Here is a 26024-nt window from a genome sequence, read left to right as displayed (position 1 = left end):
TCTGCTGCTTGAACACGGAAGAGTTGAAAACTTTGCTATCTTGGAACCCACTGGCCATGACCAATGTTTCCGGGTTCCTGGTGATATGGATAACGCATATCCGGGCCAAGTCTTCCTCCTCAGTGCACCGTTAATTGTTTAGAGTCCGATTAGCAACTTGACTGTCACCTTTTTGGCTCCCCATTTTGACTGTTAGGGTCAGTCTCAAACGTGATTGGTCAAAACGACTGGGACTGGGAACAGAAACCAGAACATTCTGATACCAAACTCTTGTCCCTTGCAGCCAGATTCTGCATTCATATACAGATATCTGTTTATAGAGGTTAAAAGCTGCAGCGTGTGCTTCCTGGGGAGGGCAAAAGTATGCTGAATGATGTAACCTCATTGTAACCCTGGGTTATTTCATATACATTTTATTCAGTGTTTTGGTCTAAATAACCTCCACTGAGGGTCAGCAGATGTACTGCATGCCTGAAAAAAATGTGAAATAAACAACCAGTGAGCTAGAAAGTGTGCAGGAGGTGTTTATTATTCTTCTTCTTATTATTTTTCACCTATTCTACTGCACTCTGATGCACCTGTCATCCAGGTGTGAAGCCAACAACTGCTTACTAAATGTCAGCAAAACCAAGGAGTCGGACAGTTTTAAGAGATTCAGAGTTCCTCCGGGGGTGCCAAAGACCTTTTACCCTGCTGTTGTGGAAAGCATCCTGAGAGGGGGCGTCACCATATAATAGTATGGGAACTGCTCTCCTCAGGACCAACAGCGAGTGGGTCGCTTGGCTGAGCTTACTGACGGATCTGTAGGTCCCACTGTGCTGGACACACACCTGGAAGGCACAGAGCCAGAGCTAGTAGGATTATAGAGCGTGCTTACCATCCAGCAGTAGACTTTCCAGCTTCCATGCCCAGGCAAAACACTTTCTGTATATCCGTAAGTCCCACACAGAGAGACGAAGAAAAAGCTTTTTTCCTCAGGCCATCAGATGATGAGTTCCATCCTCTGACCCAGTCCAGCACGTTGTCTTCAGAAAACCTTTGCACAACCTGCCATGTGTGACATATGTATGTCTTACCTTTTGCACACATGCAGATATTACTTGTGTGTGTGACAGATGAATATGAATCCTTGGAAAAAAAAACATCATGTAGCTCAGGAGACAACAAGGATTGAATGCACATTTTCATGCATATCAAAGTTTTTCTTCTGTACATATCTTAAACAAAGAGGAATAATCAATCAAACGTAACCTACCCACCTACAACCTTAGATTTTTGTACCTTTGGCTCTTGGGAGCCATTGAAAAGCACCACAGTAGATACTGAATCGCCATGCAGTCTGCTTTGACTCAAGGTAACTTGAATATATCCTTAATTGTCAGGAGATGAGGTGGTTATAGTGCTGAATGGTATCCATAGCAACAAGAGTAATCAGGTGCGCTGGGAGAGTAGGTGGCTGTGCACATGAAAGTATGGTGATTTTGACCATCAATGCTATTTTGTATTAATGACTAGCAGAGGCTTTCTTTAGCTTTTCAGCTGGTGCTCTTCTGACATGACAGTCTGAGTCTATTCACTGCCAAAGCCTTCGTGGATCAAGGCTAAAATTCATAAAAATGAACTATGAATATCTTAAATGTTCAAAACTCAACATTTTCCCTCCCCCTCGATAAATCATCCACTGAAAATGCACATAAAAGTGATTAAAAAAAAATGCTTTAGCAGTTTTAAATGGCAAATGACAAGAAATGTAAGGAAGAGTGTCTGATATCACACTTTGAAGTGCATTTTTCAGTTCAGGACCGTTTTGGAAGCACAGGAAGATTGTCTTTGGCTGAACAAAGGAGACAATCAAACGACACTCTGCGCAGAGTGACACGGCGCGCCCTCGCTCTCGCCTGCGTTAACTTACATCCAGCTGACATGTCGACTCACAGAGACTGGAAATGAGCAGGAGATGAGGTTTCGACCCACTGAGTCACATCTCGACTGGTCCTGTCTTCTACATAAACATGATCAGCAGCAAGCGACAGTGTGCGACCTAATCCCTTGTGCCTTTGTGCGTGTGCTCATCTGTGTAAGGGTGCTGCCGCGCTGCACACTTAAGAATGAAGGTCTTCAAGGTGTCTTGAATGCTTGCTTTTGCATGACGTGTTTCATAAATTGAGAATGAATGCGCGGATGTGCAAGTTAATGCTGTGACTTTTTTTTTTTGCAATGTGAGATGTGCATTTTAGGAAAAAAAAGGCAAATACACAGTATCCATATTCGAAATGCAGTGTTGTCATGCGCATAAAACTAATCAACTGAACACACACACAGTGCTTTTCTGCTGAGCAGAGTTATAGCAACCTGCTTCAGACCAACTATGTCAGGAAACATGATGGAGATCTCTACATTTCTAGAGCAATGCCATCAGGTCTGTCAGGCTATGCTTAGGCTTTGTGTGCTTTGAGCTAAACGCTAATATCAGCATCTTAACATGCTCACAATCGGCATGTTTGCAGTATTGTTATGCTCATTTTCTGCGCTGGGCCCATCTTCAGGTGAAGGTGAGGAGCTGATAAACTCTATACATTATGCATATACATAGACCTAGTATTTCTCAAGTGCATTAGTATTACAATACATGTCATGTCAGTAGTTAGTTTTCTCAGGACTGTGAGCAACAGTGCTTTTTTATGGCAGTAGGATTCTTTGGCATTTACTATTGTCTTTTCTATTCTGTATCTTGTATACATATCTTGTATACCTATATTTTTATTTTGACCTCTTTATGCCACTGTGCTTGCTTTTTGTAACTTGCTGGCTGTAACGAGTACATTTCCCCAGTGTGGGATCAATAAACTCCTACCTTATCTGATATATGAAAAGAACTTGGACAAGAACTTGGTTATCTGATCGGGAGACATCTTGATGGCGCAGTTACTGACTGAATGGCATCATTTTCATTCACCATACCATCCTACATTTTTTATTTTTCAAAACGATTTTCTTGCATCTGCCAGTTCGAATTGTAAGCATGAAACCTATGATGAAGTGCCATCCAACACTGGTCTTTTAAAAAGGCCAAGACTCAATAAAGAGTCTAACAGAAACAGTTATTAGAGTCGGCAGCCACACACGACTCAGCATCTCATCTCTGACTGCTGTAAATCCCATTCTTCCCACTCTTCAGAAAGTGAAATATTTATCTCGTCTTTTCCACAACACTGAACAGCAGTTGACTTGTGTTGCTAAATTATGCATTTATTCAACACAAGCGGACGCGTTTGAATGTTTTTTATTTATTTTCTTGACCAGCCGGATCAAACCGCTGCCATTAAAATGTATGAGAGGGCAGGATGGAGCTCAGAGAAGAGGAGACAAGAATTGATGGAGAGACAGGACAGAGAAAGGTATAGAAAGAGAGCGAAGATGAGACAGAAACAGGGAATGAAGGATGCTATTGAGCAGTTCCCAATGGACGTTCTCAATATATCTGTGCAATATAATGCAGTCTTCAAAATGAATGTCTCACAAAGTAAATACCAAAATGTGATATTGGTTTGCGCGTGTGTGTCTGTGTGCACACATATGTGCCTGTTGCTCCTTAACTGTCTACATGTGTTGGCATGTGTTTTATCTGCTTGTCATTTGAATGCATGTCTGCAAGTGCTTTGCTGAGCGACATGAAAGGAGGACGCTGCCACGCTGTAGCCTCACTACATGACGCTGACACATTATCATCTTGGAAAGTTGTTATGGCATAGATGTTAGCCAACGACTGCCCTCTAGATTCCACAGAGGCATTGGAGGCGTTAGAAAAGCTGACGTCAATCATGGATAACACCTATCACCCCCTGCATGACACTGTGAGGCCCCTGGCAGCTCCTTCAGTAGCAGACAGTGTGCAAGTGCACAGTTGTCTCTGTCCCCAACGCCCACCACCAGTTAAACATATCCTTGTATATATCTTTTATATCTTATATATTTATATTGTGCAACTGTCCTGTGCAATTCCTGCTTATACCTTGCACAACCTAATCTAATTTTTCCAATGCATTTATATCTTTTTAGACTTTCTAGTATAACGCTGCACACTGTTACTTTTACGAGTCCAATTAACCTGTGCACTTATCCACCATGGGCATATCTGTATCAGTGCAAGATGTATATATTTTTTATTATATTAATTTCATTTTATTTACTCTTGTTTCATTTCATTTTTCATCACTCAATCTTTTTTTTCCCTTTGTTTCTGCTGTAACAAGTTAATTTCCCCAGTGTGGGATCAATAATGTTTCACCTCATCTGACCTGATCTGACCTCATCAGTTAACTATTTACACATCCAGCAGACACAGAGCAACATTAGCATTCATCTGCAGTCATATTTCTGCCCCCTTACAGATGTGAATCCAATAATCCTTCTCCTTTTAGCTCTGTTTTTGTCGCCGCCAGCTCCAGAGGGAAGTAGCCCTCAGCTAAATGTTCCGCTAAGTTCAAGGGCTGACAACTAACAAAAACCAAAACAGTGAGCTGAAAGAGGCTAAAACACTGCATAGATGTGAGGGAAACTGCAGAACTGGCTGATCATTTTCTGTGGATTTGTCACTGGGAGCAACACGGCACATATTCATTCATTCTGCTGTTGATATAAAAGTGTTGATTGGTGCAGCTTTAATATTAAAAGACCGCTGAGCAGTGTTGCTGTGACTGGGCGCTTGCACCCCTCATATTCTAAAAGCTAGCATTCCTTTTACACACGGCTTACTAATGCATGGCTCCTGAATGGCTGCTCTTTTTCAATGCGAGATGGACAACAGAAAAGGGAAAATAGGAGAAAGTTAGAGAGATGCTAACTTAACTTGCTGGTTACCTAGCAACCATTCATAAAGCACAGCCAGAAAAACCTTCGCCTAGCCAGATTGCTTGGCTGGAACTTCCTATTTTTAATGAATGCCCAGATACGCTTGGGAAAAACAGAAAGGTGGGAGCGTGTCTGAACAAACACTAAAACCTGCAGCGAGAGGAAGAATCTCTGAGCAGCAACATCAAAATCGCCTTTATGTGCTTTTCCCCTATGGATTGAAAGACCAACAACAAACATGTACCAGATTACACACGATATACAGAGATGTTCGATGGGACTGGGGGAAAACAAGATGGCTCTGTTTTTATATTGTGTACAACCAAAAATACTATATGCACCTTTAAACAGCAACAGCGGAAACCATCTCTCCATCCTCAGTCTGTTTTTCTCGGCACCAGCTACAGCTTATCCCAGTGTATCCACAGTGTGTCTTGATGGGTTGAATACTCAGATCAGGTGACTTCCACAGCCAGAAATAAACTGCATGTTTCACTGACTGGAGGAAAAGTGGTCAGTTAGAGATAAAAGACATGTCGTCACCTGCCTCGTCATTGAAGTAACCCTATCCGCTCTTCATCCCCGCTTTGCTCGGGAGGAGCTGACGTGACTTAAACCTTATCTGCTGACGACTTTCACCACTCGGTTTGATAAGACAACAATCGATCTGGCAGGAAAGACAGAAAACAACAAAGAAAAAGGGAAATTTACTTTCCCGTTATCTAAATGAGACTGCGTTTTCTTCCTAATCTAACCACAAAGCAATCAGTAAAACAATACAGTTGATCCTCAAGAGTTTGATCTCTCATAGAAGTCAGGTGTCCATCAAACATTTCTATGTCCCACATCTGTCCCAGCATTGAGAACAATGCGACTACACTGCCGTGCATTGTTGTAGAACTAGAACTGGTCCTTCAGAGGCCAAAAATAGAAGCACAATGAAAGAGATTAAAAAGTGACAGTGAAAAAAGTGGAACAGAACTTCTCAGCGTTTGATCATGAAAAGATTTTGCTACGACGGGAAGCCGAATCGGGGTGGGGGAAGGCTTTTGAAGACAATCACATAATGAAACAACAAAAAGCAGATAAACAGCTGCACGCACACACATACACACACACACACAGTCGTGGCTGCAGACACTTTAGCAAGTATGTTGCTGATTGAGGCTGATTGAGCGTAAGCGAGTGCGCTGGCAGGAGGCCAGCTGTTTTGGGGAAATGGCGAAGATGAGTGGCACATCGCCTGTCAGCTTCTTTAGGGACGAGATGCCCCATAACACACACACACACGCACACACACACGTGCATGCGCAAACACGCACGCGCCGTGCTTCCTCTGTGACAGGAGGGAGGAGATAGGGGAAAGAACAGATAAAAGCCTGAATTGTGGTGCATTTTCAAAGTGAACAATTCCTCAGTTTTCATTAGACGTTTCATGATTGGGCTTTCTCATTTTCCATCTGAGAGATAGATGACAGATAGTTGGAGGATTTGATTCAGAGTGCAAAATGAGCATTTGATTTGACAATAATGGACAAAAAATGAGACTTCACAAATTCGCATACGCCCAGTTGAAGCTCTCGGGCTGTTAAAGACGACATGTTCACCTCAAGTGGAGCATCTGTGTTTTGAAATACTGTAATCAGATCTGTAAGGGTGAGTGATGCTTTTCTCTGCAGCCTTTCCTCTGAATGTCATTTAAAGTCACAACAAAGAAAGTGATGTTTTTAGAGACAGACTAAGACCCCCCCCCCGCTCTGTTTCTTTCCCTCGTCTTTCCCCACATCTCTTCAACCATCAATTTTCTGTCTTGACTTAGTAGAAATAGAGGGAAAATGAAAGAGACCACCTCCTCACAACAGAGGGAGTGAGCGGCGTCCTCCAGGGGACCGAGCAAGACGTCTTTGGTGGTTGCGGAAGCTTTCTGGCATCTGCTCAGTGTTCCAGCACGACAGCTAATTCTGTTACGGGAGGTATAAACAGTTCTGCTCGGCGCTCTTATCGCAAACACAGACCCAGGACGTCGGCCGCTATCGTCATCATTGTATAACACTTTGGATGCAACAGACAAAGAAAAGCCAGCAGAGAGAGAGAGGGTGTGTGTAGGATGTGTTAGGAGAACAGAGCACAGTGATACATTGCTAATGAATATTTTAAAGGGTCCTCTGTTATGTGAAGAGGAAGAAAAATGAAGACACAGGAGGATGTTAAGGAAATCAGGACATGAGGACACGCTCTCAGACTTATTCCCAAGGAGGAACACAACACAGTCTAGAATGTTTTTCCTCATGTTTCAGAGGAAAATTTCACTTTAATTCCTCTTATTAAGCGTGCGCATTTATTGCACTATGAAACGGCACACGCCTTTCATACATTATAGTGTGATCGCATTCTGTTTTACATATTTGAGCCTGCACTTAAAGGGGTACTTCACTGCTGGAAACATGGAAAACTGGCAAGACTCAAATATTTCTGAAATTGGTGCTACATGACCAAAGAAACACAGCGCTCCCGGTGGTGGGTGACCTCATGCGAGGCTGGTGCTCGGCTATCTTGTCTAAGATGCATGATGGACCACAATTGATTCCAAACTAGTTGTGATGTCAGATAATGATATAATGATTATATATACATGTCTTTAAAAGTGCTTTCTCACCTGAAAGTCCAAATCGAGGATCATGTTTTTGTTACATTTGATCCAGTTAGTTTTGGCTTCATATTCCAGTTATGTGTGTCAGTGTGTGAAGGGCGGCTTGCTCCCTTCAGGTTGGGGGAGAGTTCCTGCCTCAAGTGGAGGAGTTTAAGTATCTTGGGATCCTGTTCACGAGTGAGGGAAGGATGGAGCGTGAGATTGACAGGCGGATCGGTGCAGCGGCTGCAGTAATGCGGTCGCTGTACCGGTCTGTCGTGGTGAAGAAGGAGCCGAAAGTGAAGCTCTCGATTTACCGGTCAATCTACGTTCCTACCCTCACCTATGGTCATGAACTTTGGGTCATGACCGAAAGAACGAGGTCCCGGATACAAGCGGCTGAAATGAGTTTCCTCTGCAGGGTGGCGGGGCGCTCCCTTAGAGATAGGGTGAGGAGCTCTGTCACCCGGGAGGAGCTCAGAGTAGAGTCGCTGCTCCTCCACATCGAGAGGAGTCAGCAGAGGTGGCTCAGGCATCTCTTTCGGATGCCCCCTGGACGCCTCCCTAGGGAGGTGTTCCAGGCATGTCCCACTGGGAGGAGGCCCGGGACCCAGGACATGCTGGGGTGACCATGTCACTTGGCTGGCCTGGGAACGCCTCGGGATCCCCCCGGAAGAGCTGGGGGAAGTGTCCGGGGAGAGGGAAGTCTGGGCGTCCCAGCTCAGACTGCTCCCCCCGCGACCTGGCCCCGGATAAGCGGGAGAAAATGCATGGATGGATGGATGGATGGTGAGCGCAATGAAGGACTTTGCAAGATATCCTACATCCTGTCATGATCTCCTACATGGGCTGCATTTCGATTGATTGATTGAGTCCCCCAACTTTATGGAACAGCTATATTAAAATGATGGAGTACCCCTGTAGGATCAAGTATCCCCTTTGGCATGAAGGCGAGACGCTGGATTATTTCTTTGGTTTCGAATATGCTGGAGGAGATCTTCGGATTAGAAACAGTTCTGTTAGTCAAGTGAAACAATCAAAAGATTAAAGATGATGGCACTCAACTTTCCTTTTAGTGTGCTCCCATCACATGTTAGCAGCCAATGACCTTAATACCCACAGTAAATCAAGTCAACAGTATTCATACATTTAGGATTTTAATATACAGTTTTCAAGATAAAGTTCTTTGATAAACAAAGGGACAGTTTTTTTGGCTATATAAAAAGCTATTTAGAAACCAGTGACTAGACTTAGAGACAATAGTGGTCGTGTGCTTACATCTTCAGGTATCAAATACAGACACAATTTGCTCAGAGTGAAGAGGATACTCACAAAACCCAGAATAAACGTCTCACTGACTGATTTACAAGAATCACTTCATCAATAGTTTGAACCACGTTACTACACACTGAGCCATTTAGAATGAGCTATACTCCCAGAAATATGCAGAAAAGAGAATCATTCAGGAGGTCAGTTTACGCTTAAATCCCATCAAAAAACAGGCGTTAAATCCAGAGTCACTGAGCTAAATACAAAAACCCCTTCCCAAGTTCTCAAAGTGATTTAATGGTAGAAAATGGGCTGGTGCAAGGGTGCATTAACTCCCTGGACAGGCTTACACACTGGCCCACAATACCCTGATAGTGGTGGTAATAAAAAGAGTTGTCAAACAGTCTGCAGGGCATTGTGTTGCAGTGCTGCTACGCAGCTGCCCATTTCCTCTATTAACTTGAAGAAGTGCACGCAGTGCGAACCAGAGGCTACATCCACCTGGATCTCTTGGAGCTCATAAACTTGAGTTCATTACAGCCAAAGGGTTGGAAAAAGGAAAAACCCCACCCTTTATCCACAGATTCTCACCACACTGAATGAGTATACTCCGACTATGACCGGCCTGGGGTGCTGTCAAAGCTTTTGTGATTTCCATTTTCTTCTTCCTGTATTGATGGAGCTGAAGACAAACTGACCTCCATGCTAAGAGAGACACCCAGAGATAGTGTGCTACTACCACAAGAGCACAAGAGACAGACAAGAGAGAAGGTGTTTGGCAGTGCAGAATCATATGCAAAAGATTCATCGCAATATACAGTATACCAATGAACATCACACCTGGGTCATGACAGAGCTCACCACCATTAAACAATTTGATTTTTTAAATTAAATTTAACAAATTAAGGCTTTCAAGAGTCATTTTGGTCGCCTGCAGAAGCCCCTCTACACACCTCCACTATAATACTATACGTCCCAAATGTTTGGGCTGTTCAGTTTCAGTATAACTCAGATTACCTGCATTATAATTTGTAATAGTGGTTTGAACCTTGTTTTGACCCAGGTCTGATTGGTAGGATTAAGAAAACAGATTTACAGTACAATAGCCTACACTTGTAAATTTCTACACTGAAAAACATTTCATTGGTTCTCCTTAAAAACTCAAGTAATCAAACTGCAGGTGGTCACTCACGGCTAATTTAGTTACTGTAGCTAGGCCCGTCAACCTTTCTAGTACACTGAAACAGTCTCATTTTTAGCAGGCGGCCATTGTGACATCATGTGCAAACAACCTATAACTGGGGTTGCTGGAGTGAAAACTTTCCAACATTACCCAGCACTCCCTGTAGGTGGTAGGGCTAGAGAAAAAAACCCTCCACACTACTTAAATGCCAAGCATCACCCTTGCTCGAGCCCACTCATGGCACCGTTTTGGAAAGAGGGGCAATGCAAAGCTTGGCAGACCTGCCTAGTTATGGTTGGACGGACACTTTTCAGGGGAGGGGTTTAGCAAACAGTCAATTGGTCTCTTGTCTTCAAGCTAATTTACACTCTTGTTGTAGCACTTCATTTTAAAGTTCAGCAATTCTAATCATAAATAACTTGTACAAAAATGAAACAGTTACTTTGCATTTACTATAAACTTTGTAATGATTATTGGTACAAATATACATTTTCCCTTGTAATTACAGTACACAATTGTATTTACAATGTAGTTATGCAATGCATTATGGCACTTTGTTTGTTCTAAATTACCTGTTTTTCACAGAACTAACTACCAGTAGTTATACAGTATTTCTGTACCAATGCAACAATAAAAAAATGTTTCATTATTGCATCTATTGAAGTCTCTACAATGTTAATTACAAGAAATTAGCTTTAACTTATCAGCATTTACCAGTGACCTAGTAATCACTGTACTGTAAAATAAAGTGCTATACTGGTGTCACTCAACAGAATTAGCATTTATATTCAACATTTAGGCGATTTCAGGTCAGTGAAACTCTACATTGATTTTTTTTCCTCCCTCACTATTGTTCATGTATTCCACAGTCACACATAACTGCAATCTGTCTTCTTGACCACAAACGTAGTGCACAGCTCAATTACTTGCGATTCTAAGTTGAACCGATGGATTTGTTGTTTACAGCGCATTCATCATAAGAGCACCAAAGAAAGTGTACAGTATATATACAGCCCGAAGTGTAAGGCGTAACATGATACAACAGTGTAGTGCAGATATTTGTTTTCAGTCCGGTCCACGCGGAGTCCATCCCTTTCAATATATTCCACGGTGTTATGTTCCATTATTTCCACTCTATTCATATTCGCTCCATCCAATTGAATCTGTAGTGTTTAATTCAATTCAATTCCACTTCATTCAACGCTGATTAGATCCCAATTAGTCCATTCCAGACATTTTAATTCCACTCACGTCCGCGTTTGTGTATCTCTGAGACCAGCCCAGTTATGTTTGAGTCAACTGGATATTTTTCAACAGACGGTGTAAATCTTGTGTACATTTGGATTTTCCGGTCCACTCTCCTCTCTGTGTTTTCCTCTTGCAAACTGTCATTACTGCAGAGACGCCCTGCACTAGTTTAATTATCGTAAGCCTTGTTCCCGTGTGTGCAGCACTGCATGAACGGTACATTTACAGCTGATGTCTCCTGTAAACTGAGTCCTGTATTTCTATAGGCAGTGTCAGCCCATATGTTTAGCTGGATGCTGTATTTCAGTTATTATACAAGGTGGCACTCTATGATTGATTAGTCCTATAATTTCAATAGTGACACATTTGGAAGGTGACAGGAAATGATTATTTCTCCCTTAAGATATACAGATTCCCATACATAAATATTATTTACTGAGGCCAAATACATTTATCATCCTAAACAGCTTTTTTCATTTGAACAGAACATATTGTGACATATTCTGTGAAATAATTTCCCTATGTACATTGTACAGTATAAATATGATTACCTTTCCCTGTCACTGATGGCACATGGCCTGTGGGAAGGTTTTTCTGTGATGCAATTTAAAGAAGTGAACCTGATTCAAACCAGACATCAGTCAGACAGGTGAAGCGGCCAACTGTCCAAAGATATTTAGGCATACAAGGTCTACAACAGGGAGGTTTGTAAGTTTTAAAGGTTTTAGGCAGGACTGCTAAAAATATGTACTGACCCTGTTTGAAGAGCACCGCAGGAGCGAGTTACAAGAGGATTTAGCCTTTTATTAGTTTTCCTGGAAAATTAGGGTTATAGTTACTGTAAATGTACATTATTATTGGAAGAAATGAAAGTTGAGGATGTAGGGCACCGGCAGAATGTGATTATTCAGTGTCTGACTTTATTCATGCGCTCATTTAAAAATGTGACTAGACTAGGTAAGGCAACTGTCTCCTAGCCGCATGTGAGAAACACTAGCCAAAGGCTGAAACAGTAGCAGGCTAGTGAAATCTACATCCCTGATGAGGAATGTCAGCTTAGCAGTTGGAGCCGGCAGGTGTGTAGTTACTCAGCTCCCTGCGGATGGTGCTGAACGGCGACAGCTCAAGCTCGGTGGTGCACTCGTGTTCGTTATCGTCACTGGCCGTGGCCGAGGACGGCGCGTGGTTACAGCAGCAGCAGCAACAGCAGCAGTCCAGGAAGGCCCTGCCCAGCGGGCGACAGAGGAGAAGCAGCAGCGCCGGCGTCACGGCGGCCCGACAGAAGAGCAAAAGCTGGGAGAGAAGATGGAGGACAGACATGGTGTGCTCAGGCACGCCGGCCGCCATGTACGCAGAAACGATGTTGCAGATGTTCTCGGGCACCACGCATGCGCCGTAGACGATTGCCAGCGCCACGACGGTGCAGTTCATCTGGCTCTCCAGACGGATCTGCTTCTTGTTGCTGCGCACGCTGGCCTGCTCTGCGCGCCGGATCTTGCGCGCGGTAACCAACGAGCAGCCAATGGTGAAGAGCGTGGGGAGGCAGAAGTAGCAGCCGAAGCACCACCACAGCCGAGCGCCCTCATAGGTCAAGCCCAGCACGTAGAGCATGTCAGGAAGTGAGGTGGATATCCTGATAATGCAGCGTTCAACAGGAGGCTCGTCCGGCATTCCTGTGTCCTCTGACACCAGCTGTCTGATGAGGAGCTCTGGGAGGGCCAATAGGAGCGCACCGATCCAGATGACAGCTAGCTTAGCAGTAGTGGAGGTGCAGTTCTCGATCATCTCGTAGTACATCTGGACGTTGGTGGCTGCACGGAAGCGGTCGATGCAGAGAGCGCACAGGGTGAAGGTGGTTACACCGAGGGACGCCACCTGAGGAAACAGAGAGAAATCCTTACAGCGTCATTCATCAGAATCAGACTCTTTTCAGTCGTTATGCACAATCAACGCACAGGAATCGGGCTTGCAGAGGCTTCACTCGCTTGATTCATGCTGCCTCAGGAATGCTATTTACATCTTAAAACTTAAAACAGCACATGACTGTAGGGGAGAATAATAGAGAGAAAAGTGAGCCTCAGAGCTATGCTAACAGTAGCCTTGCGCTAGTGATAATCTACAGTCATTTCAGATGACAGATGGGCTGAGCTGCGTACAATGCAACACTGACACTTGTGCAAGTTGTAGTCAAGCTTGTCAGGTTCGCACTCTTTAATGAATAAAAGACCAACAAAGAGCTGACAAAATCATCTCCAGCGCAAGAAACGACTTGCAGACATATTTTGCAGAAACTTAAAGAGGGGCTGCCTGGAAAGTCAACATGTAGATTCCCTTGCTTCACACACAAACGGAGGCCTTGCTACCAGCTGACAAGTCGGCCACCGCCACATAAATAAACAGCGGGACACAGTAATGCTATTGGCCTGACATGGGTGCAATTACAAGCAGAGGACTGACAGTAGCACAAAAGAAGGCTGTAAACTGCTCTTAACGCTGTGTAGCATCCCTGAATGTGTGTGTGTGTGTGTGTGTAAGAGAGAAGTCACAGACTGAAATAGAGTGAGGTCACACACACACAAGCACACAAACAGCTAGCAAGCGACGAGGTGGATCCAAAGCTGTCGTCACTGCATTCATTCGTTCAAATGTGCTTTCACGCTGCCTGTTCAATGATACCCGCGCTCATTAAGAAACTATTCCACTGTTTTCCCGCTGATGTTTAACTCGAAACCTTCTTGTAGCAGCTAATTGCCTGGCATCGGCTCCACCTTCTTGATCTAAATTGTCAGAGAGTTCACAAATTTCCCCAGCATGTGAAAGCATCTGTTGGATTAACAGTCATTTTGGCAGAGTGGGCACCCTGCAAAACATCCCTCTGCAGCTGGAGTGTGTGTGTGTGTGTGTGTGTGTGTGTGTGTGTGTGTGTGTGTGTGTGTGTGTGTGTGTGTATGTATGTGTCTGCACTTCTATCCTTACATGAACCAGTTCCCTCCATGATTTCGCCTCCAGCACCAAAGCTGCCGGTGCAGCCACTGATCCTCCCCATCCTCCATCCTGTCTCACCTTGCCTACCTTTTCTCCCTGACTTTCACTTATCTCTCCTCTCTTTTTTTTAAACTCTCCTCAGCCTCTGTTCCCCTTTAAACACCTCCTTCCTGTCCTCCTTCCATTCCTCCCCTCATATCAAATTTAATTACAACAACCAGCTTCCCAGATGGCCCCAGTGAGCCACGGCTTTAGTGCTCTAAACACATACTTCCTGGACAGATATAGATGTACACACACTGCAAGATGTTCTGCGTGTCTTGCCCTGAGACACACACACACACACACACACACACACACACACACACACACACACACACACACACACACACACACACACACACACACACACACACACACACACACACACACACACATCTTGTATTAATTTCCTGGACACGAACCATGACCACTACTTGCCTAACCCTAACCCACGTCTAAAATTTAAAGATTACGTGGACTTGCATTTTGTCCCCTTAAGGAAGATGAGTCCCCACAGTGTGAGTAATACACATCCACACACACACCATCCAAACAGACACACACACTGACCCTCTGATGCACATGGACGTCCTAACCAGACTAATGAAGGGCGACCATATGAAACAGCGAGGGGTAAGCGGGGCAGACAAAGCATCAGCCCTCTGAACACTAAGTGCGATCAGCGCGACTGCGTTTTGGACAGTTAATTACCTGCGGGGACGCCACAATCTTGTAACTGTAATTGTAGTGAATTGTTTTGAAATGTCGCCAAAGCAGAACAATAATTAGTCATTAGGTATTTAAGTGTATTTAACCTGGACTAGAGTTAAGCCTGTTGATGTGAGTGGTTTCTTCACCCTCTGGACAGATTAATCCTTTAGACGATTTGGGCAGGTGTCAGGATTGGAGTGCACTTGGCGGATGTTGTCATCTCACAAGTTAATTACCCGTGCCTGGAAAGCCAGCCACCAAAACTCATAGAAATGCAGGAGCGCTCTCGAGCTAAGCTTATTTCCGTCTGTGTCTACAGGTGATGCTAACTGGTATAAACAACAGAAAAGGTAAACTATAAAGAGCTCAGGGAAGTCAGTCACGCTCAGGTAAGGTGCAGGGACATGATTTGCATTTGTTTTGTGTGCTGGGTACAAAAATCTTGCATTGGATGAAGACAGGTTGTGAAAACTGTTCAAAAAAAACAGCTTAATTCTCAGTTAAAGTGTGTATTGGATCACTTGTACTGTAACTGAGCAGCAAATCATATTTTAATGTAAGCATTAATGCATGTCGGGATTATATTAAACACTTTTTTTAACACTAGCTGTCGTAAACAAAGTGAATTGTGCTGCAGAGAGTTTGAAACGGCCCTTTAAACTGATGGCAGCAGGGGAAACAGATCTAATCCAATACTTTATAAAACAATGTTTTATTGTGTCCCGGCATGTTTTTGTGTAATATCCATTAAAAGATCAGTCTGGAGCTGTTATGATGCTTAAGCGTGAGCAGGATTTTGACAGCTTCTCCTCACTTTGAACAAAATACAAGTTTAAAAAAAAAGAAGAAATGGAGCATCTCGCATGCAACAGGTTGCTGATACAGACACACAGCAACTCTGCTCACCTCATTCTCTGACTCACCCGTCAGTGTGGATAACAGTCAGTGAAATTGCTCCGTGCTATTTAATTCTCCATCCCACTCCACAGTTTACACGCTGTAATGCTGCGTGGTAGGAATATATTTTAGCGTGTCAATGGAGAACAATGAGGTGTTTTTGACAGCTGCTAGTTCAGGTCTTATCTCAGCAGTATAAACGGTTAAAAATGGCCCCTGTAGATTGGCCCTACATCCCTCGAACATAAGCTGTTTTTTCTCTTTATTATAATAGAGCTACTTATGACCCACTTCTTTCTCCATCAACATGCACACCAAGCACATCTGTATTCCCATATGTGGTGGCTTTAAGCGAACACAAACCCATCCAGTACACATGGACAGGTGCATGCACATGGTGAATATTTCATGGCTGGAACAACGCGGCTGGAGAGGGTTTAAAGGCTGTCATGGAGGAGCAGGAAACCCAGCTTTGATCAGCGTGTTGGGGTGGAGAGCAAGGGCAGGATGAACAAGCATAGCTTTGTACAAGAGAGGAGATGAGAGAGAGTCCAAGAGTCAGGCCTGGTGGGGTGATGAAGCTGTGTGTGTGTTTGTGGAAGGGGGTTATGCAAATGAGCGACTGAGAATCGGGGGCAGAAGAATGGAAAAGGGAGAAAGAGTGGGAGAAACTAAGAAAGAAATGAGAGAGTGAACAGGAGACAATAGCAGGCGGACACATCAGTGAGCTGGAGAGAGTCCAAAGTGACAGGAAGGGAGAAATAAGCCAAGCCTTTGGAATGATTAATAATGTTAATACGGCATTGCTTCCAGAGGAACAGCCTTGACCCTGTCATGTTCAGTTTAGCTGCTGGCAAGACGACAGGCCTGCTCGCCTCAGGGATGGAAATGGTGCTCCTCAAATACTATCATTTGATAGTAACAGTGATGTCTGAATGATTGTGGTTTGTGATTTCTGTTTTCTATGCACCTGAACTCTTTTGTTCAACATTTTGGGAAATGTGCTTTCTTGGCGAGAGTTAGATGAGAAGATAGACATCACTTTAGCTTATCTTAGCAGGAGCTAACTTATTAGCATACAATCTTGTTTTCAAATTGGGATTTTCCGGGTTGGATAGTAATGGATTAGATTATGGAATCACATTACAGAAAGTGAGTGACTATAAAGTGTGTAAGAGTCCAGATTACACTAGATAATAGTGTAATCTGGACACTATTATCCAGATTACACTATTATTATTTACAAAAAACGCACTAGATAATAGTAACATTTTCAACGATCATTTTTTTACTACATCTGTAAAATATGGCAAACATAAAATGCTAAAACTGTTTTTCATGACAACCAAATGCTCTATTAACTCATGATCATGCTGAATCATGATGAAAATGCAACATTATGCTGAATTTGCAGTGAAGATTTAGCTTTAGAAGTATTCAGATTATATCATAATTTTTGTAATCCAATGCATTACGTTGCTAATTACCAAAATTGCCATGTCGTTCAGTTAACTAACTATATTTCAGAGCAATCTGGCAGTTTTATGAGGGCTTAGGTACCCGGCTGAGAAATAGTCTGTCACATTGTCCCTCGTAAAACCATAAAATGCTTTGGGCAGAGCTAGGCTAACGTTTTCCTCCTGTCTACGTGCTGTGATAAGATAGGACTCAAAGAAAAAAAAAGCACATTAAAAGGCCTTTCATCCTCAACACATGTTTTTCAGGTTCTGGCCATCTATTCGCGCAGCAGGTGAGAAAGACATTTTCCCCTGGTGCTGTTTTTAATAATGGCCCATTAACTTCCTGATTAAAGGTCCTGCAAGCTGGTGGCACAAAGGCCTTGTGTTATTAATTGGGTCTTGACAAGAACTGGTGGAGCCTGTGCAGCCATACTGTGACTACAGCCACTGTAAGGGATAATGGGTGTTATCAGGTGATGAATGGGCTGATGTGAAGACATAACAACAACACACACACATACTGTCTTATAGTAATGAGCCAGGGACACAAAGGGTTACTCCAGCTGCAGTCCCTCTTCAAGGCTGAGTGCGTGACCCGGTGCAGGCTGCAGCAGACCATAACTCTAACCACAGAGATCCTGCCACTGACAGCCACCATCCGTCTGACAGCTGGGCTGTGTCTCTGGGAGACAGAAAACTGAGACGTGTGAGCATGCAAGCCCATTTACGCGTATGTGTGTGAGTGTGCACGTCCACATTTATGCAGAATTCTTTACATTTTTATCACACTATAGGTGTGGATGGTGCATACATACAGTGTATGTGTGTGGGATTATGGCAGACAGACATATATAGCTAAATCCAGCCTTGTGGACTGATGAAGTGAGAGCAACAACTTTAACAGGCCATAGCTCCATATCTCTTTGTTACAGCATGTGTTGTATGATACTGCATTCTGTTGTATTCTAGCTTGACAAAAACAATCTCAGCTCATGTCAGTGGATGGAGTTGCTCAGCTGTCATGGAGACATTATGTTATCAAAGAATTCAAGTAAGGAATTTTGGTGTCATGATGACCATGAGTTGTGGCCGAAAGCTTCCGAAATACAAAGTGTCAAGAACTGTTTTGGAAAGCCACCGTTTCCAAGGCTCAACTTTTCTATTCAGTAGCTGTTCTGGAGCTTTCAGTCACATCACATGATCTTCCTCAGCAGATGGAGCTGTCGTGGAATTGTAGATGTTGGAGATGTTGGATGTTGCAGCCAGTTAGCTTAGCTGTGCACAAAGACTGAAAACAGGGGGAAACAGTTAGCCTGGGTCTGTCCAGAGGTCACAAAACCCACCTACTGCAACCTCTTAAACCCACCAATTAACAAGTTCGATCAGCTTAATTTGTGCAAAAAAATGGCAAGCTGTGGTTTTACGGGGGGTCGTGTGTCAGACCGTTCTCGGCCCGGTGCATTAACTTCCTGGAGTCTTGTCGTCACTGTGAGGTTGCCAGGCTACCAGCTGAGAGAGATTAATGTGATCGAAGGATCCAGAATGGACTTTGTGCTAAGACTGTCTGCTGAAGGAACTTCCAGTCTTTTCTATTCTATGAACAAAAGGAACAGCCTCTACCAGCCACAGCAGAGATCCATAGAATCCATGAATAAGTAGGATGACGAGCACTCACAAGCTTTCATCTTTCTTGCTGCTTTCTTTCAGTAGCAACAATCCAATACGGTATTGTAGTCTATGCTGTTGCTTTCTGCCTTTTACAGCGTGTCTGAGGGGGTTTCTTCTGCACAATAAACTTCTCCTCCATTAAATTATATCCTGACTTGTGGCAGATTTCCCCTGGACATTAAAAAAAATTATTCTGCTCTCAGTGTACAGTCGCTACTGAAGGAGTCCTGTTCCACATCACTGATCTCTGTCTAAGAGTGTTGGAGGACACACAAAAAGCAATATTCTCTTCTCCTCTGGTCTATGAAGTCTGGCTCCACGCCGGCCTGTTCCAGGCTGATCTGAAACTGATACGCTGTTTTCACCAACATTCTGCGTGTTAGCAATCCGATGAATATTTCATTTTTACATGGATAATTATCAATTTGTTTAATTGCATCCAGCAGCAAGCCTAATCTGAGCTTCATGCTGCTGTGCGGTCTTGTCTCATCATAAAAAAACACAATATCTAGTCATCCACGGACAAAAAGCTGACTGAGTGGACTCACCATCATGCATTATGTAGTGCTACTAATTATATACCCTGAATAATTTACACATCTTCCAATTAACCATCATTCGCGTGCCTAATAGACAGGGCTGAGAAACGGAGAGGGCAGGAGCTCTGGTGTGTGTTTGTGTTCTTAATTTATGTTTGTGTGTTGCTGCAGTGTCTACTGCAACTGTATGTGCATTCAGCGTATAGGCACAAGTGTGTGTGTGTGACCAAATGCTTTCATACTTTATGTAAGTGTGTGTGTGTGTGTGTGTGTGTGTGTGTGTGTGTGTGTGACTTCCCCCCGAGGCTTGTTTCTAATCACAGATAGCTGATGCAGAGAGAGAGAGGGGTAGAGAGAGGGAGAACAGCCGTGGGCAGTGATCAGTGGAGAGAGGGCCATCCCACCCATCTGGAGGATCAGCACACCCTACTGACTGCGTGTGTGTGTGTGTGTGTGTGTGTGTGTGTGTGTGTGTGTGTGTGTGTGTGTGTGTGTGTGTGTGTGTGTGTGTGTGTGTGTGTGTGTGTGTGTGTGTGTGTGTGTGTGTGTGTGTGTGTGTGTGCAGGCTAGGTAGATAGACAGATAGACATGGAGATGGATGAAAATCATTGGCTTTCTGGAAATAAGAAGCTGGAGGAAATCTCGAAGGAAAGGTGTTTGGACGCGGGCTCTCCCGGTCCTGCGTAATGGCCACATGTTCTTCAGCTGTGCAGAGAAACCGAATTTGTAAGTCTGATTTAGGCACTTGAAAGTGTGCCTGTGCATGTGTGAGTTGGAACAGTTAATGCGAATGTGTCAAGCTGATGTATGTCCCACCATTACCGCCAATTTCAGAACAATGCATGGGTCTACCTCTGGCCCTCTCTCCCTCTCTCCCAATCTATCGCTCTCTCCCTTCCCTCGGCCTCTTGCTTGCTCGCCATCAATAGTCTGTTTCTCTCTCTCTGCGTCTGCTGAAGCCCACTGTACCATAGCAAAGACAGCCTACAGATACTGACTACAGGGTATTGTGCAGCACAGTAGAAGCCAGATGCAGAGATGAGGCACACAAGCTAAAGGATTCACCACGCAGTCGAGGGCAAAATATTACAGAGAAGAATTGAGTGAAATGTTACTTCGAGCTTCAGTGCACTCTTGACAGATGTATGTGATCACATATACAGGGACATGTATTATCACCAAATTATATTTCATAATAAAAAAAACACATTTTTACACATGCACTATCCATCATTACAAGCCATTCTGGGCCAAACTATAGCATACTGTATGGTAACAGTGATGTAGCAGGACTGTTAGTGGAATTGCCACAATGTACCACAAAGGAGACAACGAGTCTTTAGGGAGTTGCTAGATTTCCTGGCTATTAACTGCAAATCAGGTTTCAAAAGAATGTGTGAATGCAGTAATTTCAACCACTGGGACTGGTCATTAGGCTGTTGCACATGTGAGAGATGCATGATGCAGGATTTTACAAGTCGGACTAAATCATAAATTCGTCCCAATTTACATTCATATATTGTATTTACAGTATGCCTACATATAGCCTAAAGACTTAAGGACTTGCATCTACACATTCTGTACAAATTTTAGATGTTTTCCGGAGCAAAATACTCAACAAAACAATGTGTGCTATCTGTCTCGCTATCATCATCATTATAATCTTGTGAACAACTGCTAAACAATAAACTCAGCCAATCGATATCCACCCATAAAAAGCAAGGTTGCATGAAAACGATGTTCTTATTACTCTTAGATTTCACCATTCTATCCTTTTCCGATAAATATAGTGTCTGTATTTAGGGATAATGAGACCAAAAAAATTGCCCCCCCCCCCCCCCCCCCCCGGCTTACAAAATGCTTATTTGTTATTTTACCCTACTTTCAGGTCTTATCCTAATCAACTGCAAGGTGCAAACACCCAATTACTGCCCATTAGTTTTGCCTGAAATTTGCTGCTCTGTGCAGCGACCTGGAGCGGTCGTCTGCAGCGACAGCAGCATGAAACAGGAGCGTGTCTGAAATAATGCAGGCTGGCTGCAACCCACGTCTTTATTTTGTGCAGCATTCTTGCAATTTTCCTGTCGTGTTTTCTCACATCTCACACCTCAAATTGCTTTCTCTTTGAGGTTTGGAAAATTCCACGCTCTACTAAACACTGGGTAAAACAAGGTTTACTGAAGGCGGCACCACGGGAGGCTGCTAGCTCAGGGGACTGTGATACTTTATCTATACCACCTTCTGATTATGCATGCATGCACACGTGAAGTTGGGTTTCATGTTTGCGTGAACGTTCCCATGTGTGTGAGAGCTGTGTGGAGATTCAGGCACGTGTGGGTGAGTATGTGTGTCTGCATTTCAGGCCAAACGCTGATATCCCCTGTGACTGAATTTGGGTTAAGAGAAGAATAAAGTTACTCTATAGGGTGAATCTGTGTGTGTGTGTGTGTGTGTGTGTGTGTGTGTGTGTGTGTGTGTGTGTGTGTGTGTGTGTGTGTGTGTGTGTGTGTGTGTGTTTTTCACTGAATGTTCCACAGGGAGAGAGTGGGCCCCAGGCTAACTTACTCAAGGCCTGTTTTGACAAATGCACGCACACACACAGCCATTGAGGGCACTGCTGCACAGTGAAAGCCCAAATACACATGTCATGCACTATAAAACGCATATTCACATGCAATAATAAATGCACAAATGAATATCTCACACACGCACACCCACAATAGCCATTTGGCCTATGCACGTTATTAAAGTTATTAAACAGTATCCTGTGGTTCTTGGGCAGCTCATATGCAATAACATAGGGAGGGGCTCTGTCTCCCTCTGATCCCCCCATAATTAATACCATGTGCACTCGCATGGTGTTTGCAAATGAAATGAGATAGAGTACATATATTACAGTATGTGGTCAGTGAGGACAAAGGCTGGCGAGCAAGATAGCAGAAAAGAGGAGATGATGCAAGCAATCCCCACCTGTTAAGTCATCTGGAGTCATATAGTCTGATGCAAATGAATGTATGCATGTGCAACCTGGTTCTGCTCAATCTGTTCTGTGATTTTTAGGTGAATATGCTCTGCTTTCATCAGGCTTGTATGTTCAAATATGTTTAGCTGTGATCCTTGCAGAGCTATTTGTGGCATCTTTTTTTAACCGAAAGGCCACGCAGAACGCCTGCCTTTCAAAAGACCAGAGAAAAGCTTTATGAAAAGACTCATCAAAGTCTATTCGCCACTGTAAATAGTAACTCACATGACGCAGCTCCAGAAACTGGTCCTCAAATCTGCAATTACATGTCTAAAATGTCTTCTCAGGTACAGAAATCCCGACATCCAAGTTGACTGTCATTCATGAGGGTAATGGGAGGATAATAACACACTGTTCACCTGCTCATATTATCACTTCACGGTTTGACAGCCCTCGCAGTCTACAGGGTCTGGAGGGAGGAGACTCTGAGTGGGTTTCTGCTCACCTGTTCAGGCTACAGAAGCTGAAGACAGTCAGTCTTTGCTGCACCACACAGCACATCTCGAACTTTACTCAGGCGCCTCAGGCATCACCCTTCAGTCCACTGCTACCGATTTGGTTAGATGTTGACATTATGATGTATTTGGGTCAAGATAGACCTTTAAAACCATAAGTGCTCCCTCCCCTCTTTGTCCTTCCTTAAGCCAGGTGGTGACAATGGCCATTCAGAAGAGCTTAAGACCCCTGAGCTGGAAACCCCTGTTTTTACACAAAAGACATCCACCTTGTGAGTGAATCTGACACTGGTGTAATTGCAGTGAGCATACAAAAGGAAGGTATCAGCACGGTGTCAACAACCTGTCAAGCATCCATCCACTGCAGATGAACACAGGTAGACAAACAGGAAAGCAAGGCGGCTGACTGTGTGTGGGCAGGAATATAGATCACCTGTAAATGTGTTTTATCAGCTGTATGTGCCCTGACAGCAACAGAAGAAAGCGTGTTATGTGTAAGTCAGTGAATGGGAGATAGTGAGCGATTATCTTACATCCTGATGTGTATTTGTGTGTGTGTGTGTGTGTGTGTCCTGTCTACATGCCTTCGGGGCCAGGTGAGGCTCCCTCTCTCTCCATTAGCAGGTGTACAAGAGACAAACAGAGCCTCCTTGTTATTGGCTGAAGTGACATCCTATAGCCCTGTCTGAGCACTTTCTGGCCAGTCAGGGCTTAAAGAACTGAAACTCGCCCCTTTAAGTCTATTTACTCTGAGAGGAGAGTGTGAAACTTCATTTTCACACCCCAAAATCCAACAGATTATGTCTATTGTCACTCCAGAGGTGTGATCACATTCAGACATGGATGGATGATATGTAAATGACACGCGATGAGCCCCATCTACCATCTGCCATCTCTGCGGAAAGCAGTGCTGCCTGTAGGTTTCAAAACTCCACTACAATAGCAAGTAATTGTCCCTGACACATTGAGAGCAGGATAAAACGACAAGACAGAACTGAATAAATTTACCTCCACATAGGGCACCACTTTGCAGGTGAATTCGCCCAGCAGCCAGGACTTTGTCAGCTCATGAAAAACCACCATGGGCAGGCAGAAGAAGATGAGCACAAAATCCCAGACAGCCAAATTGGCCAGTAGTGAGTTGGAGATGCTCTTCATGTAGTAGTTCTGGCACACGATGCATAGGATGGCGATGTTGCCCGCTATCCCGACCAGGAAGATGACCCCGGAGACGCACGTGATCGCGTAAGCGCCGTAAGTCTCGCTCGTGACCGGGTAAAAGGGGTTCTTGATCTCATCCCCGAAATCCTGCGAGCTGGGAGGGGTGATCGGCGTGGCGTCCCAGGGGTTCTCCTCCCTGAAGGTGAAGAACTCGGGCCTCCTGGTGAAGAGGTCAAAGGGCAGGTCGGTGGAGGTGAGGGCCACCGGCTTGGGGATGGGTTCCCACGGCGACTCGTGAGGCTGAGCCAGAGCCACTGAGCTTTTGTTCAGGCGGTTTCTCCCCCTCCTCGACGCTTTCTTCTGCTCGTCTTTTGTGCCTCTCTTGTGCCTGTCGCCCTCCTCGGGTCCCCCTCCTCCGTCTCCCCGGCCCATTGAAGAGGGCTTAGCCGCATTGTGGTGTCCACCTGCTGGCGTCCCCGTACTACTAAGACCGCCATTCAACTTTATCCGCTTATTATGGTGGCGCGTCGAGCCCCTGTGTGAGACAGCGTTGGGGTCCTCCATGGGTGTCACAGTCCTGCCGAAGTCGCGCTTGTTGTGTCCAATTCGCCACGTTTCTTCTGCAATTACCCTTTTCCAGGGATAAGTGGAGTTAAGGGTCCCTCTCATAATTGCCCGCTGCGCCTGCAGTTCCGCCGAAGACGCACCTGTGGCGTACCCCGGCGAGAGCGCATACTCCCTGGCTTTATTTTGATGACTCTCCCGGAGTGAGCCATGGAAAGTCCTGGCAGAGTATGCACTGGTGTTGCTGTCCTCTTTAGTTCGTACTTCTCCATTATTTCTGAGACATAGTAATACGTGTGCATGGGCTAATAACACAAATAACGTCCTAGGCGGCAGAATCTGCATGGTCCAGGAATTCTTGAGCGCGGTTTAAATCCTCACAAGTGCATCCTCATACCTCTGTGGCAGCGCGGGGACACTGTTCCCTTCAGTCAACACCCATGTTGGGCACAGCACGGGTGGGGGAGCTCACGGCTTCAAGTGTACAGCCACATCGGTGATGTGAGCTCTGCAAACTTGCAAGTTATATTCCAATTTCTTGTCGTGCGCTCTGCAGCAATCTCCAAACCACCGCCTCCTCCGCGAGTCACTCCCGCTTCCAAAGTCTTGACATTACCGAGCAGGACAGCGAATCAGGGTCCGGATGCACAGGGGAAGAAGCAAAGAGGGGAAGACAGGGGAATGCTGCATATCCTCGCATGCAATCTGCACAGTGTCCAGTTTCCAACTGTGGGCAATAGCATCCAAAAAGACCGATTCTCTGTTTCTCTGTGTGTCAGTGCGTTAGTTTAGTGGGTTGGGTCGACAGGCAGCAGCGTCAATGCGGTGCAGTCCGGGTAAAGCCCACTAGGTTGTGATGCACAGGAGTAGAGAGAGGGGAGAGGGGGACAGAGAGGGGAAGAAGGAGGGGTAGAAATCGGTCTGTTTCTCGTCCCTTCCTCCTCTGCGTCCAGTGTCTCACCTCCTCAGCTTTTTCCTCGGGAAGACTGCGCGCTGGAAGAAAATGGACTCCCCTGGCGGCTAACCCCGATCTGTCACTCCTCATCCATCACGGAGCATCCAGCAGCCCCGGAGCAGACTACGGCTGCAGCCCCCCCGGCAGACAAGCCAGCCACGCCCGACAGACGGACGGACGTGCTAATAAATATATTAGCCAGCTTTTAATTTTTACGCACAGGCGGCGCTGTGATATCGATGCACTTGGAGAGCATTTAAGCAGATGCCGTTTAATCTTGCTTAAAAGCAAATGGGAATGGATTTGCCAGGGGGGAGGAGTAGTTGCACTTGTTTCAAATGGAAAGCAACTCGTGAAAGAAAACTCTGTCATCTCAGATAATCAG

At 44.6% G+C, this 26024-nt stretch overlaps 2 protein-coding genes across 3 annotated transcripts in view; both read right to left on the bottom strand.

Annotated features, from left to right (window-relative positions):
* grm8a (glutamate receptor, metabotropic 8a) overlaps positions 1-26024 on the bottom strand; it is a 541588-nt gene that overhangs the window by 100117 nt on the left and 415447 nt on the right. The window lies entirely within an intron of this gene.
* On the bottom strand, positions 8621-25732 carry gpr37b (G protein-coupled receptor 37b). Its single transcript, XM_070992233.1, has 2 exons — positions 23968-25732; positions 8621-13055 (listed from the first exon to the last, which is right to left on the bottom strand). Exons 1-2 carry the CDS (start codon positions 25027-25029, stop codon positions 12237-12239), a joined length of 1881 nt encoding a protein of 626 aa, XP_070848334.1. The 5' UTR covers positions 25030-25732; the 3' UTR covers positions 8621-12236.

This window comes from Chaetodon trifascialis, chromosome 22, assembly GCF_039877785.1.
Source record: "Chaetodon trifascialis isolate fChaTrf1 chromosome 22, fChaTrf1.hap1, whole genome shotgun sequence".
In the NCBI taxonomy this organism is placed as follows: domain Eukaryota; kingdom Metazoa; phylum Chordata; class Actinopteri; order Chaetodontiformes; family Chaetodontidae; genus Chaetodon; species Chaetodon trifascialis.
This window is presented reverse-complemented; position numbering and strand designations above follow the sequence as displayed.

Coding starts and splice junctions, on each gene's coding strand:
- gpr37b (XM_070992233.1), bottom strand. CDS start 25,029: ATGCAGATTCTGCCGCCTAGGACGTTATTTGTGTTATTAGCCCATGCA. Junction 13,056..23,967: donor AAGTGGTGCCCTATGTGGAG/GTAAATTTATTC, acceptor CTGTTTCCTCAG/GTGGCGTCCCTCGGTGTAAC.